The sequence below is a fragment of the Nymphaea colorata genome, chromosome 3, assembly GCF_008831285.2.
Source record: "Nymphaea colorata isolate Beijing-Zhang1983 chromosome 3, ASM883128v2, whole genome shotgun sequence".
NCBI lineage: Eukaryota > Viridiplantae > Streptophyta > Magnoliopsida > Nymphaeales > Nymphaeaceae > Nymphaea > Nymphaea colorata.
This window is the reverse complement of record NC_045140.1, coordinates 12,047,492-12,063,618: the sequence shown is the minus strand read 5'-3', so window position 1 is coordinate 12,063,618 and position 16,127 is coordinate 12,047,492. Positions and strand designations below refer to the sequence as shown.

At 38.1% G+C, this 16,127-nt stretch overlaps 1 protein-coding gene across 1 annotated transcript; it reads left to right on the top strand.

Annotated features, from left to right (window-relative positions):
• Nucleotides 1-10,245: 10,245 nt before the first annotated feature.
• On the top strand, nt 10,246-13,916 carry LOC116251376 (endoglucanase 11-like). The gene is made up of 5 exons (XM_031625600.2): nt 10,246-10,859; nt 10,959-11,171; nt 11,282-11,482; nt 11,572-11,826; nt 13,030-13,916. Exons 1-5 carry the CDS (start codon nt 10,578-10,580, stop codon nt 13,690-13,692), a joined length of 1,614 nt encoding a protein of 537 aa, XP_031481460.1. The 5' UTR covers nt 10,246-10,577; the 3' UTR covers nt 13,693-13,916.
• The last annotated feature ends 2,211 nt before the right edge of the window (nt 13,917-16,127 follow it).

Genomic DNA, 16,127 nt, shown 5'->3' with positions numbered 1-16,127 from the left:
TTTATATGCTTATTAAAAGAATATGTTTTACAAAAGCAGGTTTTCACAAAAACCATTTTTCCAAAGAAGACTCCCTAATCAATATAATTAGATTGGAGATTGAATAGAATTGGCTAGGTTGCCCGTTTCATGGATGCTGAATTGACTCAAAGAATGCCACGATACATTTTTCAGAAAATAAAAGGGAAAATGTAAGTAAGGAAACAAATGTTTAAAAGACTTCCAACATAATCGAGATAAACAACCATCGAGATTAAATTACGTAAAAGCTATTTATAATTTGTCATATAAGATTAATCATGCATTAATAGATCCACTTTTGTCCAAAATGAACGTGGAACATGGCCCCAGGTACTGGAACAACATATTTTTCTTTTTATTGAAAGAAAAAAATTGAACTGGTTACGCATTTCTATGAAACAGAAGAACCTTAGACAAAGTTTTTTTTTTTTTTTTTTCCTTCAAAACATCCCATGTGCCACTTTTAATGGTTGATGGAATTAATATTATTAAATAGTTTGGCTTCGTTCAAAAATTTGATATCTGGTTAAGTAAATACATTTAACCCCAATTTACTATACATCTGAAAGAGTAGAGTAGTTGATTGGTGTCCATATCATTTGAAACAGCGACTAGCCGCCTACCAACTATCTAAATCGGTCGTTAATAACTTGTGCTACGAGAGTCATCCCGAATCGGCTTGATCGATCTATTCAAATGGAATTTCAAAGCTAATTCTGGGGTACCACCTGTCATGTTTCAATAACTTTTAAATATATTTTGAGCTTTTATTTAACTGTTATTTATTTATTTTTATTTTTTAACATTTTTAACCAATTCACAACCAATCAACGGACCGGCAATTTGGTGCACAAGGCTGCAGGAAGGAATAATAAGAGTTCATGAAACAAATTAAAGACGGTAGCACAAGGAATTTAATGAAAATAAATTAAAATAGTAAATGAATTATGTTGAATGATAAGCTTTACGTTTATAAGCTTTTACTTCGAAGCATGGGATTCAATAGGACCACTGTTTGCATAGTAACTTTTAGGTGCGCTACGGATAGGTGAAGTAAACGCTTACAAATTCAAGCAGGCTCGTCCAAGGGGGCAACTCGGTCGATCGGCGGTGAATGTAATAATTAATAAGGATATATGGAGAAAGAGAGAGACTGAATCATGACTCTATCATATATTTGTCAAATGGACCATCAATGAGAGCCGTTCGATCATTTGATGAGACGACCTTGTTGCTCTCATGTTTTCATTTTTCTTATTTTTTAATTTTTTTTTCTCTCCCCAACCCCTCCCTCCCTCCCATCATTATACCACGGAGGGTACATGATATCATTATTGTACACTAAATATTTTGTAAAATGATCACATTTTCGACACATTATTATCATATAGATATTTTTATTGAGCCACTCATTCTCAATAATAGAATTAAATAGTAAATTTAATAAGAATTATATGGAATTATTTCATCCGATCTCGACATTCAACTCTAGATAGATGTATATCATTTCATGAAAAAGATGCATACATTCTTGAAGAGAAGTTTATCCTGAAGACTTTTCTTTTGTCCTTAAGATATCAATTTAAGATATCAATTCAGACATTATAAGCACGATATCCCTAATCATTCAAGTTTTCAAAATTTGAGTATAGTTTCATATTAAACAATGATGCATAGTAGAAAAAGAAATGATATCTTTGGGTATACAAGCTGATATGTCACATTTTAACACTTCAGCTCCCCTTTGCAACCGTAGAAAGAACATTATCTTCTATGAAACTTATTAAAAGACGAGTGCATAATAAAATAGAACATGAATTCTTTACAAATTGTCTACTTTTGTATATTGAAAAAGAAATTGCTTTAATGTTTGAATTTGGATGATGTTATTGATAATTTTTATTAAATGAAAACTTGTAGAGCATAGCTGAAATAAGTGAAGTATTGTATTCTGTCTTTTTTATGTTAATCTCTATTTGAGTCATTCTTTAGTTTCAATAATGACTGATGTAGTTTCATTTATATTTTATTATGTAAATGAATGACTATGTAACATTTTTTAATGGAAAGTATACAAAGACACAATTGATTGTGTTACATATTGGTTAATGGGAAAAATACAAAACTGCTTGTTTTAGGTAAGTAACATATATTTTTTGGTCCATTGATGTTGTTGTTTGCCAAATTTTGAGTTGTGATCTTTGTATAAACACTTTATGTTTTCATTTGTGTATATAGGTTTTAATTTGCTATAAGTGGCATCTTATAGAGAATCATGTCACACTCTGCAAAAACTCATATCAGCATCAATTTAACAAAAAAAATAGCACCTTATCAACTTAGGATTGGTTGCACTGTGGGCTGGCACATGAAGTTATGAAACTCTGTTGTAGGACAAGTTGACACCATGTTCATGATGTCAACAATTGTATACCATCCATGTCCACTTCCACTAAACCATGGTTTGCAAATACTATTTGAAGTGTAAACAAATAAATGTGTACATATAATATATATATTTATATAATTTATGTATTTATATTTGGTTTCTGGACCCTTCACCATCCCCATCCCCCAAAGTAAATACCAAGTAGTCTATTGAATCACATCCACCTAATACATTGCATTGGATGGTCTTGATTGGACAGAGCTCTGGATGGTTGGACGACTTCAATTGACCACACACACACATATATATAGTTGCTCCAACTATCTTGAACTTTGTCTAATCACAACTATTATGTATCTGCATTAGGCGAGTGAGATAAATAAACTACCCAATGCAATACATAGGACAAGGTGTTGTAAAAGGTCAGATGATTTCTTTGTTCAAACCATTGTAATAAATAATGACTCGGAGTTTTAAATGGCGAGGTTTTTCTTGGGTATAATACGGTGAGCTTGAAAAAAACCAAAAAAATACAGTAAATTTTTAAAAAATTTTAAAAACTAAAAATAGATAAAAAATAAAATAAGTGAGAAACTAATAACACAAACATCAAAAGATAAGTAGATTTTGAACAAATAAAAAATAAAAAATAAAAAATCTGTTTGGCATTAAAAAACTGAAAAAAATGAAAAGTTGTCGCATCTGCTATTAGGCTAACAAACAGGCAATATTTACCCGTCATTGTCGCATCCATCCTGCTTACTATAAAGCAAGAGTTGCTGACGTGCATCCACTGAAGAGAAGTGATCGTCCACACTAGTTCTTTCAGAATACTTTTTGAATAGGACCCATCTATCTGGAATGGTACTGCACCCTTCAATCATGGCCCTAATCTGCGTTTCCAGCAGTTATTAGAGGATATGATCATGAATCTTCCTGAACTGCCAAAGCTCAAGCAATTGCACTTCAAGTAGAAGCTTTCAAGTTTACTTTTAAAGCTTTGGCGATAATTTAAACAAAAAAAGAAAAAGAAAAAGAAAGAAAAGAAAAAATTAGTCGTGCACTTTTTGTATGTGTGAATGTGTGCTAGTCTCGAATATTTTAAAGATATTTTTGAATGGGTCTATCCCAATCGAATTCAAAACTGTAACTTGCAAACAATTAACTACTATTAGAATATTTTTAAGATATTTTTATTTTTAAGTTATTAGTTCAACACTCATTCCAAATTTCTTGAAAAGTAAGACTCTAGCCACCGATTCCGTCTACAAACACATGTGCAACAAAACCACCCATTCTTGCTTTTAGATGGATCTGAAGTCTCCACCATAACATTCCTGGATGAAAGGGACCGTAACATTCTGTGATGTGATGAAAGGAGTAGTGGTGGAGTTGGATTTTTTTTTTTTTTTCAGGGATAACTAAATATATAGTTAATAAGTTTTTCGATTGACCTTGGAGAAAAGTGATCTCAATCTCGTGGCACATATAACTAGACTGAGGTCCACTCAAATCCAACTTAAGAAGACGTAGGATCAAGTGTCAAGTCTGTCATTCTGTCGAACCTAGATCACGTGATTTTGAAGTAATTATTTACATGCCCTAAAGATAAAAAGCTACGGGATAAAGGCGGCCGCACGCACCGACACTAGTCGGCGGCAAACGCTGCCAGCTATGCTTGTCAGTGATGTTTGTGAATATGAGACGCTCCTAAATCATGCAACACAATTTCACCTTCCACCTTCATTACTCAGGCCAGTCCTCAACGTGGCTTACATAATGCATGCCGGATTTGGGTGACCCACTCAAAGGCTGGCGTCGGCGCTCTGATCTCTAGCGACTCCCGCTTCTTACACATCTTCCGCATTAAAAGCAAAGAGAGACTCTAATAATCGCATTTGGAGTAGTACTTCTCTTCGTCTTCTTTCAAGACATTGCCCACTTTGTGGGTCTCACAATACATACTTACTTACTTTGTGGTGTGGCGCTCCATTTACCAGACAGAATTATCTGCGCAGGGGTGTGCACACAAAAACCATGAAAAAAAAGAAAGAGAGTTGAAGTATTTTAGAATTTTTTTGTAAAAAAAAAATACATTTTAAATTTTTAACTTTTTTCAAAACCTCTCTTTTTAAACATTTCGGGGAGCATTTTGGTCATTACACACTTGTACGCATAATTTCTTGTGCAGGTAACCTCTACTGCCATTGGTGGAGAAGACATGCTCGGGCCACGGTTTGTAGTCTGTTAGATGCCCTCGGCGCGCACCACGTTTGCCTCCCCAGAGGACAAAGTAGAAAAACAAGTTTTTTGCTAATTTTCCGGTTTTATCTTACTAATCAAGGAGATATTTCCTCCTTTATTTTTAAGGGCGTTTTTGTAATTTCAGATGCATTTCTTTGGTTGCATCCACCAAGTGCTTGACATCTTCTTGCCCACCTAAACATGCATGTGGTCTGAAAGCTTGGTGCTTTGTATGGTGTTAGAATTTGGTTGTTTTCAAGTGCATGCTTATGGACTAAGGTGCTCCCAAGACATGTTCCAGTAAAGTTCACCTAGCAAAGTTGATCTAGTACTTTTCCCCATAGAACGGAATGGGGTGGCAAGTGGGGGGGCCGACTCGATGTATGCGCCGAGTTTTACGGGGTAGGTCCACCACTTTTGTGACACATGGCCCTGTCCGAGGCCAGGCAAGTTGATACAAATCATTGCAGCCTTGGTTGGCTGTGAGTCTTCTAATTTGATAGCTACTTTGCATGCACGCACAGGGGATGTCGATGGATTAGATTCGAATTGGATGACTATTTACTTCATCCATAAGGACGTCTTTTTTTTTTTTTTTTTTCGATGGATCAGATTGGATGCAATTGCCTTTTACTTCACATATTCAAATCAGATTTAGATGTAATGAAGAAAAGTCCACACAAAATCCAAATCCAACTACATTTGAGACTGACTTTTAAACTTATAATAGAATCTGAATCCTACTTTTAAATACACAACCAAATTCAAATCGCATTATTATATACTAACAACTGACTTTCGGGGACATTGGACATAAGATATTTATTTAAAATTAAATTCTGATTGAATATTTTTAAGAAGTTAAATACAAATTTTTGATTTCTTAATCAGATGTTAAATTTGTCCTTTTCATCTCGATGGGGCATCTAATCCCAATTTGATCCATTGATATCCCTATGTATGGATGCAATTTTCCATCTTGTTTCAAGAGTACATTGCACTTTCTAGCTGCAAATGATGGTAAGCACGATACCTTAGTTGAAAAGTATATCATACCTTACTCCTGAAGCAAACCAAAGCCTTAGAAGCATAAATGTATCGTCTTGAGGGTTTTATGTCGAGACAGTTTCTCCTAAAAAAACCCAAGGTGATTTTATATACTTGTTTTGTATGATCCACCATTGTTTAAACAAACAATGAATATCTTGATAATATGCCAATATACGTGCTAGACTTTTTCTTTTTAAATTTTTACTCGGATTATTTAGTTCGATATAAATCACTATCTGACGGGCTTCAGCCGAGAAAATGAAAACTGTTAATTTGTAACATTTGTTGGACAAAGTGAATTTTATATGTGAACGAAAGCTCCAATGTGAAAATCGGTTTTGATCCAGTAGGTCCAAAATCGGTTTTGATCCAGTAGGTTTAATTACTTAATATTTGGATCCAAAACTACTAACAAAAGTCCGAATCAGATTTTTTGTTTTTCCTGATCTGATTAATTTCCGATGCAATGCTGCTGGGAAATAGCTCCCCTCTAGTCCTTACCTTTCATTAGAAAGAAAGAAAAAAGATCAACAAATGCGAAGGCCAATCAGCCAAACAAACAGAAAGCAAAACAAGATGATCTGATTAATTTGGTATCGGAATTAAACAAAACAACATAGATTCACTCCAGTGACCATCTTTCAAGGATCTGAACCTTTTTTTTATGAGCGGCTTGCCCTTTGGCATATAAGAACAACAACTTGGACCAACTAGATTAGGGGCCCTTCTTCAGATTTTTGGACAAAAAAAAAAAAAAAAAACATTTCCAGTTTTTAAAAAATTTAAATTCCGAAAAATATTGTTATTATTTTACATAAAATATGGAAATACCATGTAACCTGCTAAAGAAGTTTTTTTTTTTTTTTTTTTTTTTTTGTGCCGAAATCGGATCCAAAATCCATGGTTCAATGGAAGATTCAAAGCTGCGGAGAGACCCACCTAAAGCAGAGATCTTGTGCCCACATTGTTGGTTGAACCAGTCGTGCCCACCCTCTTATTTAGGTTGGTCCTCTTCCGAAAGTTCTGCTTCTGCATGGCCTGTCCATTTTCATTTAATGCCACGGTCAATCATTTTCCCTAACTAGTTAGGTATGGTCTGCAATCCCTCTCTTGATTGTATGGGCCCGAGCTTTCGGGCATGTTTGTTTCACCTCGGATCTGAGATCTGTCCTATGCAAAATCCACCGCTTAAGCAAACAGTCGATTTTAATTTACGGATCTCAGATCCATTATATGTTGATATAAACATGGATTTATTTAACCACTGATATGAGATCGGAGGCTATCAAACGTTGCCTAAGTGGATGGGATACCGACTGAACAGAATTCACTCCTAGATGGGTTTTTTTTTTTTTTTTTGGGATCCACACTGATTTGACCCAGTTTAGTCCCGCATTCAATTAGTTTGACACTTTCTACTTCAGTTTTGGGTCATTCTTATTTAAGTTTCTGAATTCAAATTCAAAAGTTTGAAGGTGCGTGCGGTACAGCCTCCATTCATAATAAAGCTTTCTATTTATGGATTATGAAATAATTGTTGGGGGTTTGTCATTAACATTTATCATTGCTACATTATCATTATGTTACTTCTTTTTAAACTCAATAAGTTTTACTTGTTCGGTCTTAATAATGCTTTTCTTTTTTTCAAGAAACTCAGATCCAGAACTTGATGGATCTACCTTGGTATTATCCAGTAGTTATTCATGAATATATAGGTTGGGATACATGTTCAACTTAGAACGTGATATTTTGTGAACCATATTCACTCAAATTAATCGAATGATCCATAGATCACTCTACATAGTTCTCATAATTTCTTAAAGCCATATTGGTATGGAAATGTTTTATTGCCATTTGTTTCCAATCTAGATAGATTCCAACCTGGATCCAAACCTATATTGAAACATCATGATGGTTTTTCTTGTTTACATATAAATTTTAATTGTATATATGAAGCTAAATTAAACCAAACCTAGGCTAACTGCATTGGTTATACTTAGCTTTGATGCCACTTCAGATGGACAAAAGCTGTTGCTTACTAACCACACCACAACAAGATCCAAATCCACCGCAATCAGATAATGCGTTCTAACGATTTGAAATAAAATCCGAAACCAGAATCGAACTCAGTTACTAACCAATTTTGGTTCTCTTCCCCACACCGGCGCATCCGGGTCCAGGTCTCCGGATCAGTAACCGGGCAAACCCGATCCGTCAATATCACCGGTTTCGGGCAGTTTCGTGTCGGCAGATGGGACCCACCGAACCACTCTAAAGAAGTGTCATCTACTGCAAACGGGGACCCACATACCCTAGGGAGAACGGGCCCACCCATGAACTGAAGGGGGGGAATCTAGAAATCGAGATCTTGGGAGTTCCAGATTTGAAAAGTATGAAAAGTCTCTCCACCGACAACACCGTAGGGAGAGAGAACGGGGAGTCGGCCCAACGGGAAATTCTGTCGGCGCCAACGTGGGGACGCCAAAATCGGGTTAAATGGCATTTACTCTTTCTCCGTAACGGGGAAAGGGACCTCCATTTTCTCGTAAAGCAAACTTCGCCCGTTGTCCCAACGGTCTTCTCTTTCGGCTCGCCGGCTTGGCTTGGCTCGGCTTCCTCTAATTTTCGTAAAATTGTAACTTGATTTTTTTTTTCTTCTAAATGTCGTCAAAAACAGTGTTATCAATAGTATGATGATATTGCATCGTATGGGGAGGTTGACAGTGCATTGTTCGGGGGCCAATATGGCCTCTTTAAAAATCGGGAAAAAATAAGTTCAATTTACTTAAACTTTTATAAATTTTACAGGAGCCTCACAAAAACAAAAATAAAAATGAAAGTCCGGCGGAAGCTTATTAATATAGTTTTACAAATGGCGGACTTGTAGATACCTGTCATTTATATTAAAAATATTTATATATTTAAAAAACAAAAAAAACAGGAGGGGGTCTGCCCCGGTTCTCCTATGTAGCATTTGGTCGCCATGCAAATGCAAAACAACATAGTTGGTGGGCTCAAGAATTGCCTGAGTGAAAACCTAACCATGAATGAATCAAGGTTAGCCCGCTTGTCCTTGACTCACCCCCTGATTCGTCTTGACTCACGACTGATCAACTTGTTAACCCGATAATTTGAATTAGAGTCGCGGACTTATCAACGACTTTACTTTAAACGGATCATTTGCCCTCCCAATCCCATGCTTCGACATAAAAGCATGGTGTGCCAAACATCTTCTTAAAGCGCACCAAATTGCCGGGTTCTCATTCTACAGAGGCTTCAAAAACATACGTCTTAATATGTCATTGTCATCCGTAGAACGGAGTCAAGCGACGAATTCTGCGTTGGGCCCCTCCCAAGGACTGTGCTTTCTCATTGTACCAATTTCGAGGGAAACGGTAAGAAATGGACGCAAACATAAGTCGTAACTGGCTGCCCGTCTTGTTCCTCGGAACGCCATGACCGATACAAACTTCTAGAAAATGGGAACCAAACGCACCTCAAATATTGTAAACAAAGCATAATGAACGTTTTACATGATTCTAGATCATGGAAGGCACAAATTGTCAGGCTTTGGTAGTTCTTGTGCAAAACTTTCATTTGAAGAGGAGAATCCTATTGAAAAGAATTTTTTGGTAATTTTCTGGTTGATGATTTGTTGCTAGTATTTGCTAGATTTTTTTTATCTTCATTAATCTTTTCTTTTATTAAAATGATTCCTTACCTTCTTTCGCTAATAGTGATTTATATATATATATATATATTAAGAATATTGCACCTTGATATGGGCATTTCCTTTCTCACTACGATAACTTTGCTCTTCTTTTTCTTTCATCTCCCTTCACACTGGACTCTTATTTGCTAAATGCTAGTTTGGGGACGACAATCTCTTCGGTTGCTTGCAGGTGGTCATCACAGCTTAAACTTTCTTCAGCAAGAAGCATTCTGCTTTCATCCCATGTGGAGAAAGAAGACTAAACAAATAAAAGAACATTTAACATGGTTCTTTACTGCGGATGCTATCAAAACCATTGCTTCATACATGTTGTGCAAAACCTTAATTTAAAGAAGACTAATCTATTTTCAAAGATTTTTTTTTTTGTATTTTTTGTCAATATTTGTTATATTTTTTTATCGGCAATCAATCTTCTTAATTAAAATGATTACTTGCCTTATTTTTGCTGAAAATGATTCTCTCTAATGAAAGCATGAATCTTACTTTTGACTTCAACAATCTTCAGCTTTCAAAAGGACCAATGCATAAAGTACATATTTATTTATTCATAATATGTAGATTTCATATATTCAAAAAATTTGATGGTTTCTCTCATCAATAAGGAAAAGAAGAAATTCATATGCGTTGCTTCGGTCTTGGAGCAAGAAAAAAAATCCATTTTGGGAAGAACTTTTTTCTGAACACAAACGCGCCTTGAACAACAAGCATCTCTCTCTCAAACAGCGTCTAGGTGGGCGTAAAGTTGGACTACTCGTTCCCCTTTTAACGGTTTGATGTATTGTAGAAATTTAAAGACCCATGTGAACGTCCATTAAAAAGCAGCATAAAGCTCGGTGCTGAAATCTGTGACTGTAGCTCATCAGCCCGCTTACATAACCTCCTCTCTCGACCAAAAATGGCTTTGTAAATCGGCGGAACAAAGCAGCGGAAGAAGCCTCTCCCCCTCCCTCTCTCTTTTGGATGCAATAAGTAACGCCCCTCATTGGCGTTGCAAAGTTTGCAGCATATCGACTCGCACAACAGAGAGGGAGAGACAGAGACGCAGGGAGCGTCGGGACATGGATTGCAGTCTGTAAGAGAAAGAAATCAGAAAACCTTTTGTGCAGCTAATGAAGAAGAAGCCCAGCCAGCCAACAAAAGATGGCAGGAAGAAAGAGTGACTGTAACGTCCCTACAAAGTCTCTGCAATTCTCCCGAGTTTCTGGCACCATCACAACCACCATCGGCTTCTTCTTCTTTTTTGCCATTGTCACCTCCTCTTTTTCCTCCTCTGTTCTTGCAAGAAATGAAGGTTACGATTATCAGGACGCTCTCACGAAAAGCCTGCTCTACCTGGAGGCTCAGAGATCAGGCCGCCTCCCGTACAACCAACGGGTCACATGGCGGCACCACTCCGGCCTCACCGATGGGCTGGAGCAAGGGGTCAGCACTTTCTTATTTCTTCTTTCACCCGTGTGTTCTTTCTTTCTTTTTTTCTCTTTTCTCAGAGTCGCATATAAAGGAGGATGTTGATAAATGCAGGTGGATCTTGTAGGGGGTTACTACGACGCCGGCGATCATGTCAAATTCGGCCTGCCGATGGCTTTCACGGTTACAATGCTGTCCTGGAGCGTGATCGAATACGGTGACCTGCTGGAGGAGATGGGTGAGCTCACGCATGCGCTCGAAGCGATTAAGTGGGGAACAGATTATTTCATCAAAGCGCACACAGACCCCAATGTCTTCTGGGGAGAGGTGAATTTTTCCTTTCTAAAATGTTTCATGCTTCAGCGAGCGAAAATCCTGCAATTTTTCCCAAATTATAGCGTGCTGCCACAACTTGCTGAAACTCGAGAAATGCGCAGGTGGGAGACGGCAATACCGACCACTATTGTTGGCAGCGGCCGGAGGACATGACTACCTCGAGGCATGCCTATAAAGTTGATGCAGAACATCCAGGATCGGATCTCGCCGGCGAAACGGCAGCGGCCATGGCTGCTGCATCTATGGTGTTCAAGAAATTTAACCCGCATTATTCACACCTCCTGCTGCATCATGCCCAAGAGGTCAGTTGGGTCTCTTCCCCCTACCAGGCCTACTGAATCTACCCCAAAACTGAACGCTGATTTAATCCTTGGCGTCCTATTCTGTACAGTTATTCACATTTGCAGACAAGTATAGAGGGAAGTATCATGAAAGCATAGAGATTGTTGAGAATTATTATGCCTCTGTCAGCGGCTACAAGGACGAGCTGCTGTGGGCAGCCTTGTGGCTGCACCGGGCGACCGGCGACGGCGAATACGTAGCCTACATTGTGAACAATGCCGATTCCTTCGGCGGCACCGGCTGGGCGATCACCGAGTTCAGTTGGGATGTCAAGTATGCCGGAGTTCAGATCCTCGCTGCAAAGGTATATATTCGTTACTTTCTGGCCATCAAACCAGAACACACATTTGCAGAAACAATCTTGCATGGTCGCTCGCACCTAGGTTCGTGCCTACTTGTTTGGTGTTAGAGGCTTGCCCAAGTCCACTTATGGCTCAGGCAGGTTCAGAGCGTCGGTGTTGCAGTCAACCGTCATTAACAGAAAAAGTTACCTGGGAGGGGAAAACAGGGGCTGCTATCTATCTTTGCTTAATTAGGATGAAAGGGATGCATGGCTCTCTCTGTTTTCTAGTTTAAAGCCGCAGGGAGTCTTAGATGCTTTGGGACCCGCGACTTGAATGATTTCTCTAGGCTTGTCAGCAGCAGAGCCTCTGAATTACTTTTCTTGCCTCGCTCAAAACATTATTACTTGGAGCTAAATTGGCCATGGCCTTCTGATCCTTCTTTGCATCTGTATGCTCAGTGGGTAGGTGACTTGATCCTGGTTTCTTTTCTGCAACTAAACCTCAGACTTCCCAGCCTTGTGGAATGGTCCAAAGGATCCAGCCGATGAAACTTCGGACCAGCTTACGATGGCATGTGAATTGTGAGGGAAGAAAAAAAAACTTCAAAAATGGAGTTAGTATGTTATTCAACTGTAGGGTTCATTGACCACCAACCTGGAGAAATTGATCATTTTCAACCAAGAAAACAATATTTTCTTGACGGAATTGGTAGACCAGTTCCTGCCTCAAGTGTTTGCATAGATAAAATCAATTGGGTATGTTGAAAAGCGACTGCCAAGTTGGGCATCTGAATTTTTAAAAGAGACCCTTTCAGAATGGATGGCTATAGTATTCAGTCCCGGCAGTTTGTTTGACCAACCAGGAGAAATAATTTTATATTTTTCAACCAAGAAAACAAGATCTTCCTTATTGGAATCGGTAGACTGGTTCTTGCTTCAAGTGCCTACGTAATTAAATTCAAATGGGTATGTTGAAATGCAACTGCCCATTGGGATTGAGTGCACCTACTGAGCCTGTTCCCATGGTAGGTAAAAACTGGTACTTTCAGTTGACTGTCCTTTCATGCAATGACAAGTGAACTGAAGATGGCCGCCATATAGCTCAATTTTCAGTCTCCAATTGTCAGTTCTTCTCAGTAAACTTTTGAGCTCTGTTAAGCCTTTTTCTCTTCTTTACTTAAACAGCTTTAGGATTATTTCACCATAAATATTTTGTACCGACAGGTGCTCATGGAAGGAAAACACAGACAGTATGACAACACATTAAAGCTATACCAGTCTAAAGCCGAGCACTACTTGTGCTCTTGCCTACAAAGGAATAACGAGAGCAATGTTCAGCTCACTCCGGGAGGCCTTCTTTTCATTAGGCCATGGAACAACATGCAATATGTGTCTACCGCAGCATTTCTCCTCACTATATACTCTGACTACCTAAAGCAGTTCAATGGGACCCTGCACTGCGGGAACCAGGCCGTGGATGCGGCCGAGCTCCTGAACTTTGCCAAGGGTCAAGTGGAATATATACTGGGCTCGAACCCAATGGGGATGAGTTACTTTGTAGGATTTGGTACAAAGTATCCCAAGTATGTTCACCACAGAGGTGCATCAGTTGTATCATACAGGGAGAACCCTGGGTTCATTGGATGCACCCAAGGGTATGACAATTGGTACAGTCGCCGGGAACCAAACCCTAATATCATAGTGGGTGCGCTCGTCGGCGGACCAGACTCGACGGACTCATTCAACGATGACCGGGGGAACTACATGCAGACAGAGGCTTGCACCTACAACACTGCACCTCTGGTGGGTGTCTTTGCCAAGTTGTATAATTATGGAACTCCTAGACAGCTCCCTGCACAAGACCAACAAACCTCCTCTTACTACTAGGTAGTAGAAATACTTACTACAGATACAAGAATTTTTCTTTCATCTTTATGGCCTGTTGTTTATATAGTGAAGAAGAAATTACAGTACTTTTGCTTCTTGTATAGTAGTATGCATAAAAGGAAAAGAAAGAGCATACTATGAATCTTTTTTGGTGTGCCTAGCAAACTATGTAAAAAAAAAAAAAAAAGACAGAAGGAAAGAAAATTTCTTGCTTTCTTCTCTCATCTTCCCTTTCTCGATCTTCTACTTGAAGTTAAATACAATTCAATCAAGTAGTTTGTGATTAAATGGAGAACAGAATTTGGTGTGACCTTGGCTCTGGCGAATCTTTGCTGATATCTAAGCGTATGAACCAAGTGGACCCACAACTGTCGGATCATAAATCCTTTGGACCCACATGAAAAGCCCTCACGAATGATCGTTTTCTGGCGCGAGGTAAGTGGCTGCCTCTATTACTGCCGAGATTTTAGGTCCAACGAAGAAGAATAGGGAGGGGAAATGCTATTAACTTATACAATAAAGAAGGAAAGGGAAACGTTCACATGAATTTTGTGGCGGTGAACTGGGGCCACAAACTAGTACAAGTTTGAAAAGAGAACGCTGACCAAATAGGACGACCACCATGATGAAGGAGCGAAGATATTTCGAGAAGGACAAGCTTTTCTTCATTCCTTTCTTCCTTTCTGCCTTCCTCCTAGGGGTTTAAGGGGTTTAAGGTTGATTTGAGACTTGTAGAGAGCGGTATATCTGTTAATTAAGTGTTGCACATTCATTGTTTGCAATTCAAAAGAGTAACACCTAAAAGAATTGAATTAATCTCTCACTCTGGCGTATGCCCCTCAAAACTGACCAAAAAGACTTGCACCAATGTTTTTCGATTTTAAAATTGAATAGCATAGAAAGGGGTACGAAAAATTTTGATGACTTGAATCATTCAAATCTTCATATATATTTTTTCTCGATTCTAAAATTGAATAGCATAGAAAGGTGTTCGAAAAATTTTGATGACTTGAATCATTCAAATCTTCATATATATTTTCCGCAAAAGCATGACCAATTTTATATTTTGGTGGCTTTCAAATGAGTTCAAAGCTAAAGTACTTTTTTCTTTCTTTTCTTTTTTTTCATTAGGCAAGTTAGGGTTAGGCAGACTCTAGAAGATCGTGTCAACTTAGACTTCTTTGGGATGTAAACGTTTTCTCCCTAGTTTGGTAGGTAAAGCTTTTGTTAGCAAAGCCATGACCCACGTTTACGAGAAAAATTGAAAGGGAAATGAGTAGAAAATAAAACGGTACAAATCATTGTCACTAGCCGTCAAATGGGAAGTCATTGTTAAGGTGTTATCAGTTTTAGGACTTAAACGCGTTTGTTAACAAAAATATTGTATGTGTTTTAGGAAGCATATTCCAAAAACACTATGTTCTTGTTTCAAGAATCATTGTGTAATTATGTTCATTGTTTGGTTGTCGGATCTAATAATTAACAGCATTCAGAATTACATCATGGCTTTGGTAACAAAAACGTAATGCCATTGAAATTATGTATTTTTTTGAACATGTGTTGCAACAACACAAGGTTTATCAAAGGCACCTTAAGATTTAAAATTTTCCGCAAGGTCTTTCATTAGAATCTTTTATTTTCTCATGAACAAAATAAACTTTTCTAAGTGAAACAAATATCAATAAGGGTCATTTTGGCAAGGCAGTATCGCACTTACACCTGTCTGATTTCACTTCCCTGACAAAATTTAGACACATACTTTTCTGCACTCAGCGTCTCCTTTCAAACACTTTTCACTGGTGACCAAGCAAATAAGGCCCAAGTATAGTTTCAATTTTCTAAAATTGAAAAAGACTAATAATTTGACATTTTTTCCTCCATGTGAAGGATCCAGATGGAGCAGTTTACATGTCTCGTTTTGTGGGATAGGGCATAGTTGGTTGAGTTAGGGGACCAATGAAAATTCGGTCATCAATTTGATTCATGCATGCGTTATTTTTTTAAATTGCAAATGGTGACATGCTAGTTTTGAGTTGAAGAAAGTAACCATAAGTTCATTTGTAAGTGTCTCATAAATCTACCTTAAAAATTGAAGCAGGTTCATGAAACAATAGTTCCAGTGTTTGATGAATGTACCTAAACTTTTAGGCAGATTCAAGGGACAATCACAAAGTCCGATTACTGCTAAATTAACAACCTCTTAGGTCTCAATGTTGCGCTACACGCACCAAAGGCAAGGGAAAAGGATAGGAGTTGCGGCCTCTTTGCAGTATCTCCCTCTCGTGCATCACATGCTTCCCAGGAGGAGTCTTTCCTCTGAAGTGGGTACCAAACTCGCAGAACGTGAAATATGATGAGAAATGTTTGGCAAGGCAAGAGTGCTCAAATTCAAACAGAATTCCACCAAGTGTGCACTGATTTCAGGCTGGGAAATC

What these genes read in the sequence shown, in the direction of transcription:
- LOC116251376 (XM_031625600.2), top strand. Translation starts at nt 10,578, where the DNA reads ATGGCAGGAAGAAAGAGTGACTGTAACGTCCCTACAAAGTCTCTGCAA. An exon ending in CCGATGGGCTGGAGCAAGGG is followed by an intron (nt 10,860 to 10,958) that starts GTCAGCACTTTC and finishes TGATAAATGCAG; the next exon opens with GTGGATCTTGTAGGGGGTTA. An exon ending in CCAATGTCTTCTGGGGAGAG is followed by an intron (nt 11,172 to 11,281) that starts GTGAATTTTTCC and finishes AGAAATGCGCAG; the next exon opens with GTGGGAGACGGCAATACCGA.